At 40.3% G+C, this 23159-nt stretch overlaps 1 protein-coding gene across 1 annotated transcript in view; it reads right to left on the reverse strand.

Moving 5' to 3' along the window:
* Window positions 1-20531: 20531 nt before the first annotated feature.
* Window positions 20532-23159, reverse strand: part of LOC140493877 (uncharacterized) — a 183018-nt gene continuing 180390 nt past the window's right edge. The window contains exon 48 of the mRNA XM_072592871.1: window positions 20532-21157. Coding sequence (XP_072448972.1) covers window positions 20728-21157 — 430 coding nt within the window. The 3' untranslated portion in view covers window positions 20532-20727. The remainder of the gene's footprint in view (window positions 21158-23159) is intronic.

The raw sequence follows: 23159 nt of genomic DNA on the forward strand, positions 1-23159 counted from the left end.
AAATTTAAACAAAAATCCATTACATTTCTGGAATTGTACCTCTCACACTGTGTTTTAAAATTAATCACCATGGCTACCAAAATACTTACAAGTTAATCATTCAAAATCTTTGGACAGAGAAAAAGCTCAAATGCCACAAGATCAAATTCAAAAATCCAAACTTAAAACTAACTATGTAAAATATATATAAATCAAATACATGTCACATTGATTTTCATGTTTATCTTATCAGGATAGAAACATGAGAACACAAAATCTCAAAGGGAACAAATGCTTATATCATATGAGACACCGGGTGCGAATTGGCTGACAAGTGGATTCTGATTGGTCAAGCTGAAAAGGGGATAGAGTGTTGCAAACAGTTGTGAGGGACTGCAAAGAGGAGTGTGAAACTGCAAACAGGGGGACATTATCTACAAGGGAAATAAAGATTGCAAAGGGAAGTGGGGGACTGCAAAGGGAAATGAGGATTGCAAAGGGGAGAGTGAACTGCAAAGTAGTAGATAGATTACACAATGGATTGATGAAAAGTAGGGACAGATTATGCAAAAGGTGAGAGTGGCAGCAGGGGGGTAGAGAAATTACTAAACTTCAGGAGGAGATGTTGGATGTATTGAATGTATGAAGGTGGATAAATCTCCTGCTCCTGACCAGATGAATCAAAGAACCATGAAAGTGGCTGAAGAAGAAATTGCGTGGGCCCTGGCTGATATATTTGCAGCATCATTTGCCACGGGTGAGGTACTAGATGACTGTAGGGTAGTGAATGTTGTGCCCTTATTGAAGAAAGGTTACAAAGAAAAACCTGAGAACTACAGACTAGTAAGCCAAACATCTGTGTAGCTAAGTTACTTGAGAGGATTCTGAGAGAAAAGATATGCATGCATTTGGAAAGACAGGGTTTGATTAGGAATAGTCAACATAGTTTTGTGCATGGGAGATTATGCCTCACAAATTTGTTAGAGCTCTTTGATGAAGTGACCAGGAAGGTTGACGAGGACAGAGAGGTAGACATGGTCTATACGGATTTCAGTAAGGCCTTTGATAAGGTTCCTCATGATAGACTGCTCTGGAAGGTTAGATCGCATGGAATCCAGGGGAGCTGGCAAATTGGATACATAATTGGCTTGATGTAGGAAGCAGAGAGTAATAGTTGAAGGATACTTGTCGGACTGGAGGCCTGTGACTAGCCTCAGGTGTTGGTGCTGGGTCCACTGCTGTTTGTTACCTATATCAATGATTTGGATGAGAATGTACAAGGCGTGATTAGTAAGTTTGCAGATGACACTAAAATAGGTAGTATTGTGGACAGTGAGGAAGGTTACGAGAAATTGCAGCTGGATATTGATCAGCTGGGGAAGTGGGCTGAGAAATAGCAAATGGAGTTTAACATAGAAAAGAGTGAGGTCTTGTATTTTGGAAAGTCAAATCAAGGTAGGAGTTTCACGGTGAATGGTAGGGCCTTAAGGAGTGTAGTCGAATAGAGGGACATTGGAGGTCAGGTGCATGGTTCTCTGAAACTGGAGTCACAGGTAGACGGTGCAGTAAAGAAGGCTTTTGGCACACTGAGTATAAAAGTTGGGAAGTTATGTGGCAGTTGTACAGGACATTGGTGAGGCTCTACTTAGAGTATCATGTTCAGTTTTGGTCACCTTGCTATGGGAAGGATGTTATTAAACTGGAAAGAGTGCAGAAGAAATTTACAAGAACATTGCCAGGACCCAGCGTTCTGAATTATAGGGAGAGGTTGGACAAGTTAGGACATTTTATTTCTTTAGAGCAGAGGACACTGAGGGAGGATCTAATACAATAAGATCATGAGAGGTATGGATAGGGGTGAATGCACTCAGTCTTTTTCCCAGGGTTGGGAAATGAAGGACTAGAGGACATCATTTTAAAGTTAGAGGGGAAAGAATAAAAGGAAACCTAAGAGGCAACTTTTTTTTATATACAGGAGGTTGTATACATATGGAATGAACCACCAGAAGTGGTTGAGGCGGGTACATTAATAACATTTAAAAGGCATTTGGACAAATAGGAAAGGTTTAGAAGGATATGGGCTAAGTGTAGGGAAATGGGGCTAGTGTTGGTGGACATTTTGGTCAGCATGGTCCAGTTTAGTCCAAAGAGGGTGGTGTGTGGGTGCGAGTATGAGCGTATATGTGTAAGCGTTTGAGAGAGAGCTTGTGTATGAGAAACGGTCTGTGTGAGTGTTTGGGTCTGTGGAGTGTGTGTATATGTGTAATGCAGTGGGGTCACCTGTAGTATGACATGAACCCAAGGTCTCGTTTGAGGCCATACCCATGGGTTCATGTCACACAACAGCTGACCCCTAACACACACACACACACACACACACCATCTCTCATATACAAGCTCTCTCTCATACGCTCACACATATAAACCCACACAACACCCTCTCACAGACTTATACCCCTTTACACTCACACACATACACATGCTCTCTCATAGACACTCATACCTCTCCAACACACATACACCTACATGTACACGCACCACATATAAGTTTGTGGGGTGAATTGGTACTTGCAGAATTACATTTTATTTTGCTCGAAAACTGCATGAATCCATGTCAGATTCTATAAATTCCTCTTTTAGAAATAGAATCAGTTTGAATGTTGGGGCACAGACATCCTCACACAGGGCACCTCACAACTTCAATCTGAGATGACACAGCACCTATTGTTAAAGTTCACCTGAGAATGTAATTTTAAAAAATAGTTCTGGGATTTACATATAAAAGAACTGAAACCAACATGATGATTCTAAAAGATGAGAGACTTAATAAACAATCCAAATCTTTCACACTGTAAAATTTTACTATAAATTCTGTGTCTTACGATCTTATATTCCACAACCACCTGATGAAAGAGCCACGCTCCGAAAGCTAGTGCTCCCAAATAAAGCTAGTGCCTGTTGGACTATAAGCTGGTGTTGTCTGACTTTTAACTTTGTACACCCCAGTCTAACACTGGCACTTCCAAATCATGGTTATAGATTAAAAAGTGTAGATGTACAAATGGACCTGGGTGTTCTTGTTTATGAGTCACTGAAAGCTAACATGCAGGTGTAGCAAACATTTAGAAATGTAAATGGTACGTTGGACTCTATTCTAAGGGGATTTGAGTACAGGAGTAAATATATCTTGCTTCAATTATATAGTACCTTGGCTAGATTGCACCTGGAGTATTGTGTGCAATTTTGGTCCACATACCTAAAGAATGTTACATTTTCCATCGAGAGCAAAAGTTTGTGGAAACTCAGTCATGAGTATGTTCATGATGGATTTCTAGATACCAATAACATCTTAAGAGAGATGAGGATAGCATTTGAAAATGTGCTGAGATAGATGATCTTGAATCACAGAGGTCTAAAAGGGCTAAACGGACTACTCCTGTTCCCATCACACCCTTCTAAATACAAAACTTTTCATTTATAGTCTGCCTTCTTGATCCTGTGACATACCGTGTGCTGCTCAAAGTGGGATATCACTTCTAGACACTTCTTGGTGCTCCAAAACCTCACATATGTATACCTTAGCCCAAGACCCCTCCCAGGTTATAATACTCAGAAGACCCATTTTGTCCTGTGCATGTCAGACCCACATCCACCAAGGATCTGCTCTTCCACTTGAGTTTGCTCAAAACTCACCTCCCCTCCATACACACATACAAAGAACAAAGAGAACAAAAACTGGTACAGCATAGGAACAGGCCTTCGACCCACCAAACCTGCACTGACACATGATGCTTTTCAAAACTAAAACTCTTTTGCATCTATGCTGTGCATATTCCTCTATTCATTTTTCCGACAAGATACCTTTCAAACACTTATTATATCTGTCTCCAACAATCCCTCTGGTCGTGTATTCCAGGCACCATCTGTGCAAAAAACGTGACTCTCACATCTCTTTTAAACTCATTCGTTTTACCTTAAACCTGGTATGTCCCCAGTAACTGAAATTTCTAAAAAATTCACACTCTTAGATCTTACCACAATGCCCTTCACCTTATTCCTGCTCAGACCCCACTCATTCAGTCCTACACCAAAGATTAAAAATGTTGTCAAACTATCTAAAGCCCCTAATATACCTGACTGACAAACACTAGGTTAGATGATTATTTTTAATCAATGGCTGAAAATAAAAAGGTTCTTCCTGGCAATCATGTAATCTGGAAGCTTGCCCAGCTGCAGCTACTGGCCACCCACATTTTGGAGTTGAAGCAGCAGCTGGACTCACTTGGGACATTTTCAATGCTAAGATTATCATGGACAACATGATAGTGAAGTTGTCACACCATAGATAAAGACTGAACGAGCAGAAAGGGGGTAATGACCACCAGGCAGGGCAGAGGAAGACAGGTAGAGGGAGAGACTGTGAGAGAGAGAGAGAAAAAACACATATAATTGCAGACCCCTTAGCCTAACATCAAAAGTGGGGTAAATGCTAGCACCTATTATAAAAGATGTGATAGCAGAACATTTGGAAAGTATTAACTGGGTTAGACAAAATCAGCAAGAGTTTAAGAAAGGGAAATCATGCTGAACTGCTCTTCTGGAGGATGGAACCAGTGCAGAATTATTTTTTTTCTTCATGGGATGAGGATGTCAGTGGCTATGCCAGCATTTATTGCCCATCTGCCATGGTGGGATTTGAATCTAGATCCTTAGAACATTAGCTGTGTGTCTGGATTAATAATCCAATGTTAATAACACTAGGCTATCTCCTCCCCCATAATGAGGGAAAACCAGTGGATGTGTATATTTGGATTTCAAGGCTTTTGATAAGATCCCACATAAGAGGTTAGTCGGCAACATTGATGCACACAGGACTGGGGGTAATATATTGGCATTGATTGAGAATTATTGACAGACTGGAAACAGAGTGGAAATACGCATCTTTTTCTCAGTGGCAGGTGGTGACGAGTGATGTACCACAGGAATCAGTGTACCACAGGAATAGCCCCAGCTATTCACTATATATATATATTTATATATATATATATGGGTGAGGAACTAAATGCAATATCTTCAAGTTTGCTGAAGACACAAATCTGGGGGATGGATTGGGAGTTGTAAGGAGGATGCGAGGAGGCATTGGGGAAATTTTGAAAACTGAAGTGGGCAAATACATGGCAGATGTGGTATTTTGTGTGGATAAATGTGTAGTTATACACTTCAGTGTGAGAAAAAATGCAGAATATTATTTAAACGGTGATATATTTGGCTACGTGGATGTACAAAAGGATCTGGTTGTCATTGAACACCAGTCAATGAAAATGTAAGCAGGATGGTGCAGCAATCAATTAGAAAGGTGAATAACATGCTGGTCTTCATCACACATAGATTTCAGTTCAGAAAAAGGCATGTTTTAATGCAGTGGGTATGTTTTACTACAGAGCCTTGGTTAAACCGTATCTGGATTATTGTGAGCAGTTTGGTTTCCCACCTGAGAGAGGTCATACTTGTGATAGGGAGTGCAGTGAAGGTGCACTTGGTCAATACCAAGAATTTCAGGACTGTCCTATGAGGAGAAATTGGTTTGACTGGACTTCTAGTCATTGGAGTTTAGAAAAGTGAGAGATGTGATTGAAGCATATAAAATGCAAATAGGACGAGACAAATATGCAGGGAGGCTACTGCCTGTTGGGGAGTCTCGGACCCTCAGTAACAGTTTCAGGATACAGGATGGACCATTTAGGACTGACATTTCTTCACTCAGAGGGTGGTCAATCTGTGGAATTCACTATTCTAGAATGCTATAGAGGCTGGATTTATTCAAGAAAGAAATTAATACACTTTTCGATATTAAAGGTTCAAGGGATAGGGAGGGAAATTGAGAATATGGCATTAACCTAAAGAGTTAGCCTTGATCATATTGAATGGCAGAATAAACTTCAAGGACCAAATTGCTTACTCCCGCTCCTAACTTTCCATGTTTCCTGGAGACTGTGAAGCTTCGGGCATAATCTTCCAACCCTCTTTGGACTAGAATGTGGTGCCAAAGGACTGGGGAATTGTAAATGTTCAAATGCTTAAAATTGGAGCAAAGAATAAACCCAGCAAATGCAGACCAGTCTGTAGTGGAAACCTTAAGAGAGGCAGGAATCAATTCGTATTTGGAATTTAATGGGCCAGTAAATAAGTCCTCCTTCCGTTCAAAAATGGATCGACCATGCTCAATTGCCCATCACGTCCAGGGATGTGCAGACCAGGTGGATTAGCCATGGGAAATGCAGGGATACGGTAGTGGGTTGGTTTGGGTGGGATGCTGTTCCGGTGGTCGGAGTGGACTCGATTGGCTGAATGGCCTGCTCCCACAGTAAAGGCATTCACCCCGGGGATGAGGTGTCTGTACCCGGTCTCCTGTAATATGCAATGGGGAAAGTAATCAAGATATCGGGAAGTGGCTAACACTGATAAAAGCAACACTCCAAAAAGTAAGAAAATGTGGTCAATGTTCCTAAATGGAAGTGAAAGTTGAAACATATGGAAGATGAGGGCAACAGAGATGTGGTTTCTGACACACATAATGAGGATCAGTTTGGACAACTAGTGAGGGGTATTTGAGGAAGGCATGCAGCAGGCACAAGAAGTTTTGCAGGCAGTCGCCAAAAGACAATGCCAATTCTTGTACATAGGATAGAGAAACAAAAACATCAAGCAGCTATTGTTAAATTTGAAGGCAGCAGTGGAAGACAAAAGGAAAAATACATTGGTAGTTTATGAAGTTGAACATTTACACAATTTGAGAGCAACACCAAGATATTGACAGCTATTAAGGATCATTAATATTGGATTAAAACATTGCATCTGAAGAAGACAGGAGAAATATTCAGATGAAGACAAAAAATGTTTGCTGGTTAATTCCTGGGAAAACATCTCTCGTCATTGTTTCAGCAGTCTAGTAAGCTTCAAATATGTTTTTTCTCCGAAATGTACATCTGGTGACTTGGCCGATATTATTTTTTAGGTGGAAGTGAGGACTGCAGATACTGGAGATTAGTCCAGAGTGTGGTACTGAAAAAGCACAGCAGGTCAGGCAGCATCCGAGAGATGAGAATCAATGTTTCGGGCAAAAGCCCTTCATCAGGAATGTTATTCCCTGATTGGCACTATTTCCCTAACGCAGTTCACCTTCTGGAAAAATGATGACATGGAGTTGTCACCCGATAGGTGAGAATCCAAAGCCTATATTAAATACTGCTCTATTCCTTCTTCAAGTTCTTCTTTGATTGTCAAGAGTTTTGTGGTCTTTTCAAATTGTCCAAGAAACGGCATAACCGCAAGCCTTTTTATATGTTCATGCTATGCCATTTATGAGGAAGGGTGGCACGGTGGCTCAGTGGTTAGCACTGCTGTCTCACAGTGCTAGGGATCCACGTTTTATTCCAGCCTCTGGCGACTGTCTGTGTGGAGTTTGCACATTCTCCCCACGTCTTTGTGGGTTTCCTCCGGGTGTTCTGGTTTCCTCCCACAGTCTGAAGATGTGCAGGTTAGATGAATTGGTTATGCTAAGTTGCCTATAGTGTTCAGGGGTGCTAGGTTAGATGCATTAGTCAGGGTAAATGTAGGGTAGGGGAATGGATCTGGGTGGATTGCTCTTTGGAAAGATGGTGTGATGTGTTGGGCCAAATGGTCTGTTTCTACACTGTACGGATTCTGTGACATGGGTTGACTTCCATGCTTTATTACGTTGTTGTCTCACTTTGCTCCTTTGCACTTGTGCAAAGAATGTCTTTTTGTCTATGTTTTTATTTTTTAGGGTGAGGAATTGTGTGCGTGCTACAAGATTTATGACAAAGTAGGAAGTACATTACAAAGCAAGGTCCTGCTGAAATGTAAATAAAGCACCGAATTGTATTGGTATATTGTACCTAAAGTGTTATTTACAGTTTTGCTTCCCAGTGAATGAATATGAATGCCTTTGAAAAGTCCCAAGACTGAGACAATTGTGTGTGTTTGTTGTTCAAACCCATGACATGAGAAAATATGAAGGAAAATGAATATCAGAAAAGAGAGACTTTACTATGGTAGAATTGAAATTTGAAGCTTGTGTTCAAATGGTAGGTATTATAGAAGTGAGAAGGAAATTCAATTTAAAGGTTTTCACTCAAATGATTAATTTTCCAGGGATGATCGTTCAGACAAACAAGGTAACAACAAAATATAGTTTTCATTTATATTGTGCCTTGAAATCTGAAAGCATTTTAAGAATTTTAACTGAATTACATTTGGGAATAGACATAGATATAAATTTTATATTTGTTCACATATGACTTCGTTTTCAAGTGGTATTACCTTCTGATGAGATTATTTAGCTGCAGCCAATAAAGCTAGTTGCAAACATCATAATGTTGAAGCTTCATCTGAAATACACTTTATACAGATATCTATGTTTAACTAATCAAATAAAACTGAATTCTGAAAATGAAAGCGAAATAACATACTAGTTAAGTTCAGAATTGGGCACTAAATATCTGTTTACTATTAAAATTCTAATTGACTTATCTGCTTACAGAAGTTTAGCATAGAATTAAAAAAGGTTTGTCTGGGCTTGCACAAAATCATGAAGCACCCTCGTGAATTATACATGCCTCCCTGCTTGGTTTACAAGAAAGGGACATTATGAAATGCTAGTGAGACTCAGCTGGCCTGGCAGCATGTGTGGAGACAGAAACAGAGGTAACGGGTTTGTATCCTTCAGAATACTTAGAGACTGGCTGTGGTTCCTTAGGGCTCCAGGGAAGTTTTGATAGATTACTTACAGTGTGGAAACAGGCCCTTCGGCCCAACAAGTCCACACTGACCCTCCGAAGAGCAACCCACCCAGACCCACTCCCCTACGTTTACCTCTTCACCTAACACTACAGGCAATTTTAACAATTTTTAGCCAGTTCACCTAACCTGCACGTTTTTGGACTGTGGAAAGAAACGAACACCCAGAGAAAACCCCCACACAGACATGGGGAGAATGTGCAAACTCCACACAGACAGTTGCCTGAGGCGTAAATTGAACTCGGGTCTTTGGCGCCATGAGGCAGCCGTGCTAACCACTGTGCCCCACCGTGCCGTCCTACTTATTCCACTTTCCTGAATATGGTTCTGCCAGTTCTGGGTGTTTGGGTGGGGTGGGCCTAGGAATTACAGTTATCATATTGTGGCACTCCATAGCTTTCATTCCTACATTTTATTAGATACCACTCTCGCACGCAGTTATGTCAAAACCTGATTCTTAAATTTGATGCAAACTCATTGGAGAATAATTCTACCTGATCCATTAGTGAATTTCAGTGAGGTTATTTCCAATTATGATGTTATGGCAGAGGTCCTTAAAGCATTTCTTATGCAAGGATCCAGAATGTAATCCTGTAAATAAAACGAGGGTGGGATTGTTTGCGACCAGGTTTGTTAGGGTGACCTTTCAAAAAGCAAACAGTAACACTTCAGATTAGAATTTTCAATAAGATTATCAAACAAACATTTACCTGTATGTCTGAAACTTGACAAATAGAGTGAAATTTTGCAATATCTGACTTAGTTAATCATTAAATACCATTCACAAATGTTATGCTTATGTGGCAGGCTTCCACACCTGAAGACAATGGCCTGTACTCTGGTGGGAATTCTGTGTTAAATATTGTCTAGTGTGGCTCAGGTGTTCCATTCTGACATTGTCCCCTCTGTCACATTTGCTGCAGAGTAAGGCAGTAGACTGGGACTGTGCAGGATTCCCTTGCCTCTGTTTTCTCATGGTCCTCTTCTTGTACTCTTGCACCTTCTGTTTCTGCTTGCTTCTCCAGTGTCCCAGCGGATAGTCTGGATTAACAGACCATACCCACTGACAAGTGTCTTCCATTTGTCAGTGCCGATGACCATCATCGTTAGATCTAATTTGCAGACAACCTTGTAGCAGAGGGCTTCACACCCGGGATGTTGTGAGTCAGGGATGAATTCACTATACTGAAGTTCAGTCATCATTGATCTGATAAATGGCTTAGCCAGTGTAGATGTTGATGGTTTAATAATGAGTGCATGCTGGTTAAATTGCCATGCTTCAGATCTTTGAGTTGATAACCTTGTCCTGCTAAGAAATGCCAAATCTATGTCTTGGGATTGAAAATGGAAACACTTTGCGCCTTTTTTTCCAGTAAAACGTGTGGACCAGGTCTCTTTGCACGATGGACTATCTTCAAGTGTAATCTGGGAGAACATGGTGTTACGAAATGAGATAAACCCCTCAGCTAATTTAAAACAGACACACAGAAAAGTGCACCTTGTTTCATCATCTGTTAAAGTATGAGCTACAAAGAACTACCAAATTCCACTATTTTAAACAAAATTAACAATTTATTTGTTAAATCCAAGTAAAAAAAATTAAACAACAACTATCTACTCTGTAAACCTCCTTTGTCTGATCAATTTATCTACCTCGCACTCTACAACAATATACTGATCTGATAAAACTCCCCAATTACATTTTACAAAAAATTCAATTTTCAAAACCAGACCATTCAGCAGTGTCGATTCTCCTGCATCTTACTGTTTTCTTTCCTTTGGTCTTCTGCTTCACAGATTTCATATGAAAAGGTATCTTTCAGAGAGCGGTTCTGCTGGCATAGTCTATTGGTACTCTTTGCCGTTCTGGCTAACTGTTCAAAATATCCAATTTTTATACCCCAAAACATCAGACTGTCTGATTGGTTTGATGTCATCAAAACACTAAAATTTAAATTCAATTAGATTTTGGTATCTTGGGCATAATTTAAACTGATTAGCCGAATTCAAATTTGTTGTGTTCCATGGCAACTCAGTTCCAGCCAAATGTTACATTTTAAAATTATTCAGCACACTCTGTGCTTGCAGTCAGTCCTTGCCAGCTTTCACTCTCTTTTAAAGGTACAGTACACACCTACCCCTTCATCACAATGGTCACCAAGAAAGCTCTAGCCATTACAAAAAGTCTGTCTGTCATGGCTGAGGTGGACGTTAAACACATGCAGGAGTTTAACAAAGCTTGCAAATGAGAGAGTTCCAATGGCTGAATTTGTCAAATAAAGAAAGTCGTCTCTCTTACATTATTTGCATAAACTTCTCTGTTATTTCTAGAAGGAGGGCTGCATATCACAAAGACTGTGACTATGTAGACAAACAAGGGCAATTGCAGTGATTGTGACATCTGTTGAGGCATCTCCCTACCAAGCATTGTGGAAATGTATTTGGACTGTGTTGCCCTTGTATAACTGTAGATCTTGGCTGATTCATACATCCTGAATCCCAGTGGGTGTGTGATCTGTGTTAGATTAGATTAGATTCCCTACATTTTGGAAACAGGCCCTTAGGCCCAACAAATCCACACCGACCCTCCAAAGAGTAACCCACCTAAACCCATTCCCCTACCCTTTGTTTATCTCTGAGTAATGTACCTAACAGCTTAGCATGGCCAATTCACCTGATCTGCATATCTTTGGTTTGTGGGAGGAAACTGGATCACCCGGAGGGAGGAAACCCATGCAAACACAGGAAGAATGTGCAAACTCCACACAGAATTCACCTGAGGAATCTGGGTCCCTGGTGCTGTGAGGCAGCAGTGCTAACCATTGAGCCACTGTGCTGCCCATGTGGGGGCCATGGATTAGTGACCAGGCCAGACCCCCTCAAAAATATTTTAAGAAAGTAGCCTAGATGCTAACCTTGTCTTATTTTAAAGGCAGATATGAAGTGGATATTCCAGGTGTGGTGCAGCTGGTCAAACTATTTGGCTTTGAGAAAAACAATTTAATTAAACACTATAGTTGAAACCTAAACAAGAGAAAATGGAATTTCGGATAACTTAACTATTGGAAAATGTAATCGACCCTATATTGCAACTTAACTAAGGAACTGTTCCAATCTAGTAATATCCCATAAACACACTCTCAGCAAAAAGATAAATTGAAACCCAGATTCTTACAGGCAGGAGGGAACAACATCCAAAGAGATTTCAGAGAGAAAGTCAGTCAGGAATCATTTGCTGAAGCTTGCAACCTTTCCTGGACTCCAGCATCTAAATCAAACTAGAAAGAAACCTGAACTAGGAGAACTGGCCACTCCCCATTGTTAAACTTGGCTCTTCCTCGACCCTTAGCAACTCTGCCTTTGCAACCTCTCTTAAAAAAAACCAAGAACAAAATAAACTTGTTAAAGCAGCTGCATCTTCACATTTGGAAGACAGCAACTCCCCTAAGAATCTTCCATGCTTCAATAAAGAGGGCTCTTATTCTTCATAGAATCATAGAATTATTATGGCCTAGAAAGAGGTCATTTGATCCATTGTGCCTGCACTAGCTTATTAAATGACCATCATCACCTCATGCCAATCTCTTTTCTCCCCTTACCCTTTGCACACTATTTCTATCCAAATAATTATCTAATGCCCTCTGAAATGCGTTACTTGAATCAACCTTCACCACATCTCTAACTACATGTGAGGGAAAAACATTGTCTGTTACATCACCCTTTATTCTTTTACACATCACTTTACATCGCTTTTGATCATGTCCCTTTTACAAGTGGAAATATCTTCTCCCTATCTACTCAGTCCAGCTGCCTTTCAAATTAAAGTGAAAACATCTATCAAATCTCTAAGGAGAACAGCTCCAACTTCTTCAATTCATCTTTATTTTCAATCATAACTGATAATTCTGATTCCAGAAACCACTCTTGGAAATTGCTTCTGCACTCTGTCCAGTATATTCACATTTTTCTATAATGTGGACTCTCAACTGTCCAGCTGAGGTCTTAAGTGTCTTTTATGCAAGTTCCACATCACTACCTTACACTTGTACTTTGTGCCCCTTACACTTTAGCTGTACACTTTATTAACTGCACTTTTCATCTGTCTTGCCACCTTCAATGATCCGTGCACATCTACATCCAGTTTCCTTTGATCCTGCACCTCCTTTAGAATTGTACCCTGTATTTTATGATGTTTGTCAATATTCTTTTGGCCAAAATGTATCACCTCACAGTTCTGAAGAAGAGTCATGAACTATGATTTTTCTCCACAAAAGCTGCCAGACCTACAGAGATTTCCCTGCAATTTCTATTTTTGTTTCTGATTTTTGGCATCTGCAGTTCTTTTGGTTTTTTTGCATCTCATCACAATTGTCTGACAGAACCTCATCTGCCATCTATCCAGCCACTCCATCACCTTGTCAATGTCCTTTTGGAGTTCCACACTGTACTCATAGTTTACAATTCTTCTATGTGTCGTTTCATTTGCAAACTTTGAAATTGTCCAGGATCCAGATCATCAGGAAAAGTCAGCCTGATCCCTAAGGAACTCCACTACAAAATTTCCTCCAGCCTGAAAAATATCCACTGACTTTGTTTCTTATCACTCAGCAAATTTTGTATCCACATTGCTACTATCCTTTTTGAACCTATATAACTTTACTCACATGTCTGTTTTGTGGCCTTGTTTCCAATGCCTTCTGAAAATCCATGTATATCACTTCATTGAGCCTTTCTGTATCTCACCAAAACACTCCAGTAAGTTAGTTAAACATGACTTTGCCTTTAGAAATTCATGTCTACTCTCCTAATTAACCCACCCTTTTCCATGTGATTACTAATTCTGTTGTGAATAATTGTTTCTAGAGGCTTTTCCACCATTGAAGTTAAACTAACTGGTTTGTAATTACCCTTACAAACTGTCTTGAACATGGCCATAATGTTTGCAATTCTCTAGTCTTCTGGCATCTTCCTTGATACTGTGGAAGGCTGAAAGATTATGGAGGATGGCACCTGCAATTTCTGTCCTCACTTACTTCAAACTCTTTGGATGTATCTTATCCAGTCCTGTGTTTGTCAACTTTAAATACCAACAGTCTATCCAAGACTTCTCTCTTCCAAGTTTTCAACCTTCCTAGTGACAGAGTTTCCTCATCTGTCACCACAGCCTGGGTAGCATCCTCCTTTATTGTAAAGTTGCTTGAAAAATATTAATTTACCACCTCAGCTTTACCCTACCTCCATTTTGGTCTCTAACCGGCCCTAATTCTCCTTTAAGCACACTCTTATGTGCCGACAGAAAACTTTGTAATTTCCTAAATGTCAGAAGCTAGTCTTTTCTCATAATTCCTTTTCAGAATCATAGAGACATAGAGATGTACAGCACGGAAACAGACCCTTTGGTCCAACTTGTCCATGCTGACCAGATATCCCAACCCAATCTAGTCCCACCCGCCAGCACCCGGCCCATAACCCTCCAAACCCTTCCTATTCATATACCCATCCAGATGCCTTTTAAATGTTGCAATTGTACCAGCCTCCACCATTTTCTCTGGTAGTTCATTCCATACACACACACCACCCTCTGTCTAAAAAAGTTGCCCCTTAAGTCTTTTTTATATCTTTCCCCTCTCACCCTAAACCTATGCCCTCTAGTTCTGGACTTCTCCACCCCAGGGAAAAGACTTTGTCTATTTATCCTATCCATGCTTCTCATGATTTTGTAAACCTCTATAAGATCACCCCTCAGCCTCCGACGCTCCAGGGAAAACAGCCCAAGCCTATACAACCTCTCCCTTTAGCTCAAATCCTCCAACCCTGGCAACATCCTTGTAAATCTTTTCTGAACCCTTTCATGTTTCACAACATCTTCCCGATAGGATGGAGACCAGAAATGCATACAATATTGCAATAGTGGCCTAACTAATGTCCTGTACAACTAATGACCTCCCAACTCCTGTACTCAATACTCTGATCAATAAAAGAAAGCATACCAAACTTTTTTTTCACTATCCTATCTACTTGCGACTCCACTTTCAAGGGGCTATGAACCTGTACTCCAAGGTCTGTTTGTTCAGCAACACTCCCTAGGACCTTACCATTAAGTGCAGAAGTCCTGCTAAGATTTGCTTTCACAAAGTTAAACTCCATCTGCTACTTCTCAGTCCATTGGCCCATCTGATCAAGATCCCATTGTAATCTGAGGTAACCCTCTTCGCTGTCCACTACACTTCCAATATTGGTGTCATCTGCAAACTTACTAATTACACCTGTTATGCTCACATCCAAATCATTTACGTAAATGACGAAAAGTAGTGGACCCAGCACTGATCCTTGTGGCACTCCACTGGTCACAGGCCTCCAGTCTGAAAAACAATCCTCCATCACCACCCTCTGTCTTCTACCTTTGAGCCAGTTCTGTATCCAAATGGCTAGTTCTCCCTGTATTCCATGAGATCTAACCTTGCTAACCAGTCTCCCATGGGGAACCTTGTCGAACGCCTTACTGAAATCCATATAGATCACATCTATCACTCTGCCATCATCAATCCTCTTTGTTACTTCTTCAAAAAACTCAAGCAAGTTTGTGAGACATGATTTCCCACACACAAAGCCACATTGACTATCCCGAATCAGTCCCTGTCTTTCCAAATACCTTCTGTTCCTCATGATTCCCTCCAACAAATTGCCCACCACTGATGTCAGGCTTACTGGTCTATAGTTCCCTGGCTTGTCCTTACCCCCTTTCTTAAACAGTGGAACCATGTTAGCCAACCTCCAGTCTTCTGGCACCTCACCTATGACTATCAATGATACAAATATCTCAGCAAGAGGCCCAGCAATCACTTCTCTAGCTTCCCACAGTGTTCTTGGGTACACCTCATCAGGTCCTGGGGATTTATCCACTTTTATGCGTTTCAAGGCATCCAGTGCTTTCTCCTCTGTAATATGGACATTTTTCAAGATGCATTCTATACCTTCCATGCCCTTTTCCACAGTAAATACAATAGTATCTCCCCCATCTTCTGCAGCTCTTCACAAAGGCCACCTTGCTGATGTCTGATGGGCCCTATTTCCTCCCAGTTACCCATTTGTCCTTAATGCATTTGTAAAAACTCTCTGGATTCTCTAAACTTAACTCTATTTGCCCTCCTGATTTATTTCTTATGTGTACTCCTACTGCCTTTATACTCTTCCAAGGATTCACTTGAGCTACCCTGTCTATACCTATCATATGCTTCCTTCTTTTTCTTAATCAAACCCTCAAATTCTTTAGTCATCCAGCATTCCCTACACCTGCCAGCCTTTCCTTTCACCCGAAAAGGAATATACTTTCTCTGGACTCTCGTTATCTCATTTCTGAAGGCTTCCCATTTTCCAGCCATCCATTTACCCCCGAACATCTGCCCCCCAATCAGCTTTTGAAAGTTCTTGCCTAATACCATCAAAATTGGCCCTTCTGCAATTTAGAACTTCAACTTTTAGATCTGGTTTATCCTTTTCCATCACTATTTTAAAACTAATAGAATTATGGTTGCTGGCCCCAAAGTGCTCCCCCACTGACACCTGCTTTATCTCCAATTAGTTAGTCAAGTTTTGCACCTTCTCTGGTAGGTACATCCACATACTGAATCAGAAAATGCCTCTCCATCTCAACCCTTAACACTTAGGCAGTCCCAGTCTACGTTTAAAAAGTTAAAATCCCTTACTGTAACCACCCTATTATTCTTACAGATAACCGAGATCTCCTTACAAATTTATTTCTCAATTTCCCTCTGACTATTAGGGGTCCTATAAAACAATCCCAATAAGGTGGTCAGCCCTTTCTTATTTCTCAGTTCCACCCAAATAACTTCCCTCGATGTATTTCCAGGAATATCCTCCTTCAGTACAGCTGTAATGCTATCCCTGATCAAAAATGCCACTCCCCATCCTCTCTTGCCTCCCTTTCTGTCCTTCCTGTTGTATTTGTATACTGGAACATTAAGCTGCCAGTCCTGTCCATCCCTGAACCAAGTTCCTTTAATTGTTATGATATCCCAGTCCCATGTTCCTAACCATGCCCTGAGTTGATGTGGCTTCCCTGTTAGACCTCTTGCATTGAAATAAATGCAGTTTAATTTGCCAGTTCTACCTTGTTCTCTGCTTTGCCCCTACCTGCCCTGACTGTTCGATTTGCCTTTGTTCTCAACTGTACCAGTCTCAGGTTGAGCTCTTTCCTCACTATCTCCCTGGGTCCAACGTGGCAGCATATTAGTCCCCTTCCAATTTAGGTGCAATCTATCCTTCTTGTACAGGTAACTTCTACCCCAAAAGAGATTCCAATGATCCAAAAATGTGAATCTTTCTCCCATACACCAGCTCCTCAGACATGAATTCATCTGCTCTATTTTTGCTTCTGTTCTTTACTTTTTCACTTCCCCTCTAAACCTTCAGTACTTGTATTGGTTATCAATTGGTTCTGTCTAATACCTGTCATTAGCACACAGGGACTTAAAATTCTCACGCTCTGATTTTTTCTGCATCTATCTCCAGGATACTTCTTTACTAAATGTTATTAATTCTAATTATTTCATTGTTCAAATCAGATTATCCTGAAGCTGTTGTGCGGAATGGAAGTGAAGGGGTGATGGTTTTGAACTGGTGGAGTTTTCACCCTGACATTGTGGAGTCATTGATAGTAACAGTCTTTGTCCTTACCTTGAGCTGGTGCAGGAGAACTCCCAGTCTTGTCCGAAATAGATGATGGCTCGGTTCCCTGGATTCTCTCTGTCTCTCTCTCTGCCTACCTCTCTGTTGATAAACCTTATTTTGGGGGCTGGCCATCTTTGCTATGTTAGTGAGCTTTCTGAACCCACTCAGCCAATAGCCACAGGCAGCTATCCATGATCCAGGATGACTGTTATTCTCTTGCCTACCTCTATTTGTAGATTAATTTTCCAAACTCCCAAGGACAAAACTTATTTTCAAAGACACTACAATCATCATTGTGTAGTATGGTGCCTGATAAATCTTTGGTTATATTTGTATATGGCTGGTAACTACTGTAACACAGGCTTATTGCAAGATTTATCATACCACTTAGTGTACAATCTGTGTGGTGTTGGATTGGAATTTTGCAATGAAATGTCCTTTGCATGCAACTGAAAACCACTAATAGAACTTTAATAGTGTCTGTTATCTTGGTGGGATGATATAACAGCAGAATATCGAATTTGGTCAAACTGTGCATTCTGTGTCTTTGCCAATCATTCTTGAAACAACAAACATGGATCCCTGTTCTGGAGCTACTTGAAGGCCCACTCAGCAATATGTAGGTGAGTTATTCTTGTCCTGTTTTTGCTATGGCAAAATTTATGCAAGCATTATGTTGAGATGTTTGTGCAATTTGGAGATATTTCCTGTACATGACAAAAATGGAAAGAGAAGTACACCCTTTGCATGGGAACAGATATTTGTGTAGCAGTATTTGGTCTGCAACATGACTAGCATATGCTTGGGAGGTGGGAAGAAGAGGAGGGTACTTCATTGAAGGTCTGACCCACAAATGGTGTTCTAGGACTGCCTTCCCATATAACCTTGGGACAGAACAGTACCTGAGGAGATTATGAATCCCAAAGGAGGTAATTACTAAGTTGTTTCACCTCCTTCACATCAGCTTCTATCCTCAAAGCCTGGCCAAGACAATAGTCGTTCAGGTCATTAGCCTTCTAACATACTTTCCAGCTACAGCAAATTGTTCACCATTCGCAGACATGATGAGAATGATCACAGGCACACCATAAAATAAGGACTTGATGTTCTTCTCCCTGAGAAGGGAAATTCAGTTGGCTTTTTCAGAAGCTATGTCAGTCCACCCTGTTAATGGGGAGGAATACTGCAAATAAAATTTGCCTTAGCTTATGCCCCTTGGAAGTAAGCACAATCCATTTAGCCTACATTGCCTACTGACCTCTGGACTCTAAACACACCACATTGTGGCTGATGACCCCTTCCTGCCATTTCCATCATGAAAGGTCAGAAGGCTTCAACAATAACCATGAAGAACAATACTGCCCACTTTAATATAGTGTCATTTGTATAATCATATATATAGTTGTTTACTTATTTACAAAGTCATTAACACATGTGATGAAAATCTGAGACTCCCGTACAAATCCCAGTTGTCACATCCCATCAGTCAGAGAATTTCCCATTTATTCTTTTACACATCAATTACCACCAGGTTCTTCCTGATACCATTCACTCGGTTTTCTGCTAGTAATTCATTGTATCTCAGTTTATCAAATGCATTCGGGAAGTCCATAGAGACAGTATCCAAAGATGTTTTTCTTATTCCCCTTCTTAGTGACTTCAAGAATGAACTGTGCAAGTTATACTTGTCATCAGTACAAGTCATAACTAAACTCATGCCGATATTGTCATTTCTTATATTACTCAGATGCTCTGTCTATTCCTGATGATATTTTTCAGTTACATCCTCAGCGTCACTAGCATAATACCTAGATCTAGAGTAAAGTTATGAATAACATAGCTGTAATTTCCAGGTGTATTTCTGTTTAGATGAAGCGCAGATATAAAGATCTTTGTTTTTCAATCTTTTTTTTCCTATTAACCAAGACTGTATCCAGACAAATGATAATAAGAACTACATTTTGGAAGTACAGTATAGGCCAATTAACATATTGAGGACAGGTGAGGAAGTATTCAGATAGTTCATAAATGTCTTGCTTTCAGAAACAAATAATACAGGAAGTTAATATTTCCTTGTGAAAACTTTGTTTTGTTCAATCAAGCATGTGATGAAAATATAAAGCAAATGAATTGGTTCAAACTGTCTCAGATTCAAAAAAAGAATTACTGTGAAGAGAAGTGCATGTGGCTATTGAGAGAGCATGCGAAAGATTGGCAGCTTATGTAAAGGGCAACCCAAGAAAATCACCTGTGTAATATAAAAAATCAAAAGGGCAGTACAGGGTGGGGTTCTGCTCTAGGGACCATGAATAGGATCTAAGCATGGAGACAGAGGACACAGCTGAGATCCTAAATTAGTACCTCACACAAGTTTTACCAAGGGAGAAAGTTGTATAAGTAATTGTGAAAGAGGGGCAGCTGAGAAAGTATCGGCTAAAAACTGATGAAGAGGAGGCATTAGAGCGGCTAGCAATATTTGATTACTGACCAGGATTGGATGGAATGCTAAGGAAAGTAAGGATGGAAATTATAGAGGTTTTCCTCAGAAATGAAGAGTAATGCCAGAAGACTGAGGAATTGCAAATACTATGTTTGTTCCTAAAAGAGTGTGAGGATAAATTAATGAAATTGCAAGGAACAACAATAGTTGGAGATTTTAGAAATGTTGTAATCTCAGCCTGTGTGTAGAGTGTTTCATTTAGGAAATGGTAATTCATTTAACTAGGTTGATTTTAAATGCTGAAATATGAAGAATTGGACTTAGCTGAGTTGCTTTTCCAGAGAAATAGCGTGGGATGGATACAAGCCAGATGGTCTTTCTCTGTGTTGTAAATGACCTATACTTCAGAAGCCAGTATGCTGAGAAACATTCTTAATAACAAGTTCCCATATTCATGAATTTAGTGAGCTACAAGGTGCAGTCCAAATCAAAAGCATTGAAGTCTGCTGTGACAGTGAAAAGACCTGGTCCAAAAACCAAAAGCAACAACATGATAAATAGGCGCATATTTATTTGTTAGAATTATTGGACAATACTTATTTGTTCTGCATATAATAAGAATATTTATTGGAATAGGACTTAGGATAATAAATAGACATTTTTTGAGAATAATCTTATTTAATTAGAAACTAACTTGAATAAAAAGAAAGTGAACAGTTAATAAACATCAGCATTGTGAATTTTGGTACTAAGAAGCAAACAGAATGAATTTTATTTGCTAAAATATTTGATTTGTTTTATGTGAGCTTCATACGCTTCTGAGCATTTGCTCGTCTCCCATGCCTTGGTTTTCTTTCCTTAGGTTGATTTTCTTGTAGATCATTTTCTAAGCTTCTTTCCCTTTTATGTTTGTTGGCTTCATTGACTTCATTAAAGCTTATGGAGTCTGTCTCTTTTTGTAAATTGATCAAGCTTAGCTTGTCTCCAGACTCATTGATTCTGTCTGGACTGCGTTTCGCTCGAAATACTTCGTGGATTGTGCTGTTCGAAAGTGAGCTGGTTGGTTCCTCACAGTTATTTTCCATGCAGTGACATGAATCCACATAGACATATGAGTATTGAACAGTACTTCCATCAGGGCATATTAAAGTAATCTCCCTCTTGTGGGTCTTCATCTCTTGACAACAGTTACATTTGTGTTCCATTGAATTTACTTCTGAAGAATACCTGTTGTTATTAGACATATTTTAAGATATTTAAAACATGAGAAAACATGCACTTCTTGCCAAGCATTTCATGTGGCTATAGCATTGACATTCAGCCAATAAAGTGGAAAATTTTGCCAGATATGTTCTGCATGCAAAGACAAATCAAATCCAGTCATTTACCATTTTGCCCTCAATCATCAGCAAGTTGATGGAAGGTGTCATGAATGGTATTGTCAACAACAAACTGCTCACTGCTGCTCCATTTGGTTTCTGCCAGAACCACTTGGCTCTTGACCTCTTTACTGCCTTGGTCTCAACATGGGCAGAATAGCTGAATTCTAGAGCTGATATGAGAGTGGCTGACCTTGACATCAAGGCCAGATTTAAGTGGCATCCAAGGGCTTCAATAAAATTGAAATGAATGTGAATAATGGGCAAAATTCTCCATTAGTTGGAGTAATTCCTAATGCAAAGGAAGAAGGTTATGATTGTTGAATGTCAATCATCTCAGCTTCAGGACATCTCTGAAGGAGTTCCTCAGGGTAGTATTCTTGACCCAACAATTTTTGCTGTTCACTTATGACCTTCCACCATTATAAGATCAGAAATGGGGTGTTTGCTATAAGTGCACAATTTTAAGACCTCTTTGAAGCTCCTCAGATCCTGAGACAATCTATTCTGCATTCAGTAAGACCTGGACAAGTTTAGGGTTGGACTGAGAAGTGGCAAGTATCTTTGGTGACAAGTGCCAAGCAACAAATGTAATTAAATACAGAGAATCTAACCATCTTTCCCTGGTCTTCAACAGCATTACAATTCTGAGTGTTCCACTATCAACATCCTGGAATTACTCACTGACCAGGAACCGAATGGTCAACCATGTCAATAATGGGCTCAGTTTTACATGCCACCAAAGTCCCTGCCAATTAAGAGATCCTCAGCAACAGAAGATATTCCTCTTCTGGCCAATCAGAGGAAACTCTCTTCTGTTGGCACATCACAAGGACAGGGGGACACATTTGTACTAGATTGGGGCCCACAGGAAGTATTCTGCATTAGTTCAATCCCAGGAGATAAGATTGGTCTCCCTGACTCCAAACTATACATGGCTTGACAAGACATATATTGTGAAAGTAGGAGAAAAGGCCAGGGGAAGAGAGAAATATGGAGGTCATTACAACTTAGAAGGACCTGCTGATGGTGTTTGAAAAGAAGCCTTCCACTGCCCACCACCAGCCCACGCCCACCAGATGGTTGGACTGGGCATTTCCCAACTGGCAGTTAAGTCTCATTGGTGAAATAGGGATGCCTTTTAGTGGAAATTAATTGCTCACTTAAGGGTCTCATTGAACTACTAGTGGCTGGGCTGCCCACAATCCACTAGCCACTTGTAAAAAGTGATAGAGACAAGCATGTGCAAATTAAAAGTAGACAGATTACTGGCTGCATTTTATGGGCACACCCACCAAACTTCCTAAGGCTTTTATAACTGTTTATAGGAGTACAAGAGCAGGTCAAGAGCTAGAAATTCTACAGCCAATAATTCATCTACAGACTCCTTCAGTGCCTGTTCACCATATACAAGGCACAAAGTATGAGGGCAATGGAATAGTTTCCACTTATCTGGATGAATGCAACTGAAAAATCACTTGTGCAGCACATTTGCTCAGCAGTCTCTCCACCACCTCAAACAGTCACTGCCTCCATCTTGGAAAGCACTGACAACACTGTTTACCAACTTCAAGATGCTCTGTAACAATTTTCCTCGGCTATTTGACAGCACCTTTCAAACCGAAAATCTCTACCATCTTAAAGAACAAGTGTATCAGCCACGTGGGATCCCCATAATTTGCAACTTCCCCTCTAAGCCACACACCATTCTCACTTGGAACTATATCAATGTTCCTCCAATGTCAGCGTTAAAATTCTGGAACTTCTACTGTACCATCACATAGATGTACCTGTATGACATGGACTACAACAGTTCAAAATGGTGGTTCACCACCGATGTCTCAGCAGAT

The sequence above is a fragment of the Chiloscyllium punctatum genome, chromosome 22, assembly GCF_047496795.1.
Source record: "Chiloscyllium punctatum isolate Juve2018m chromosome 22, sChiPun1.3, whole genome shotgun sequence".
NCBI lineage: Eukaryota > Metazoa > Chordata > Chondrichthyes > Orectolobiformes > Hemiscylliidae > Chiloscyllium > Chiloscyllium punctatum.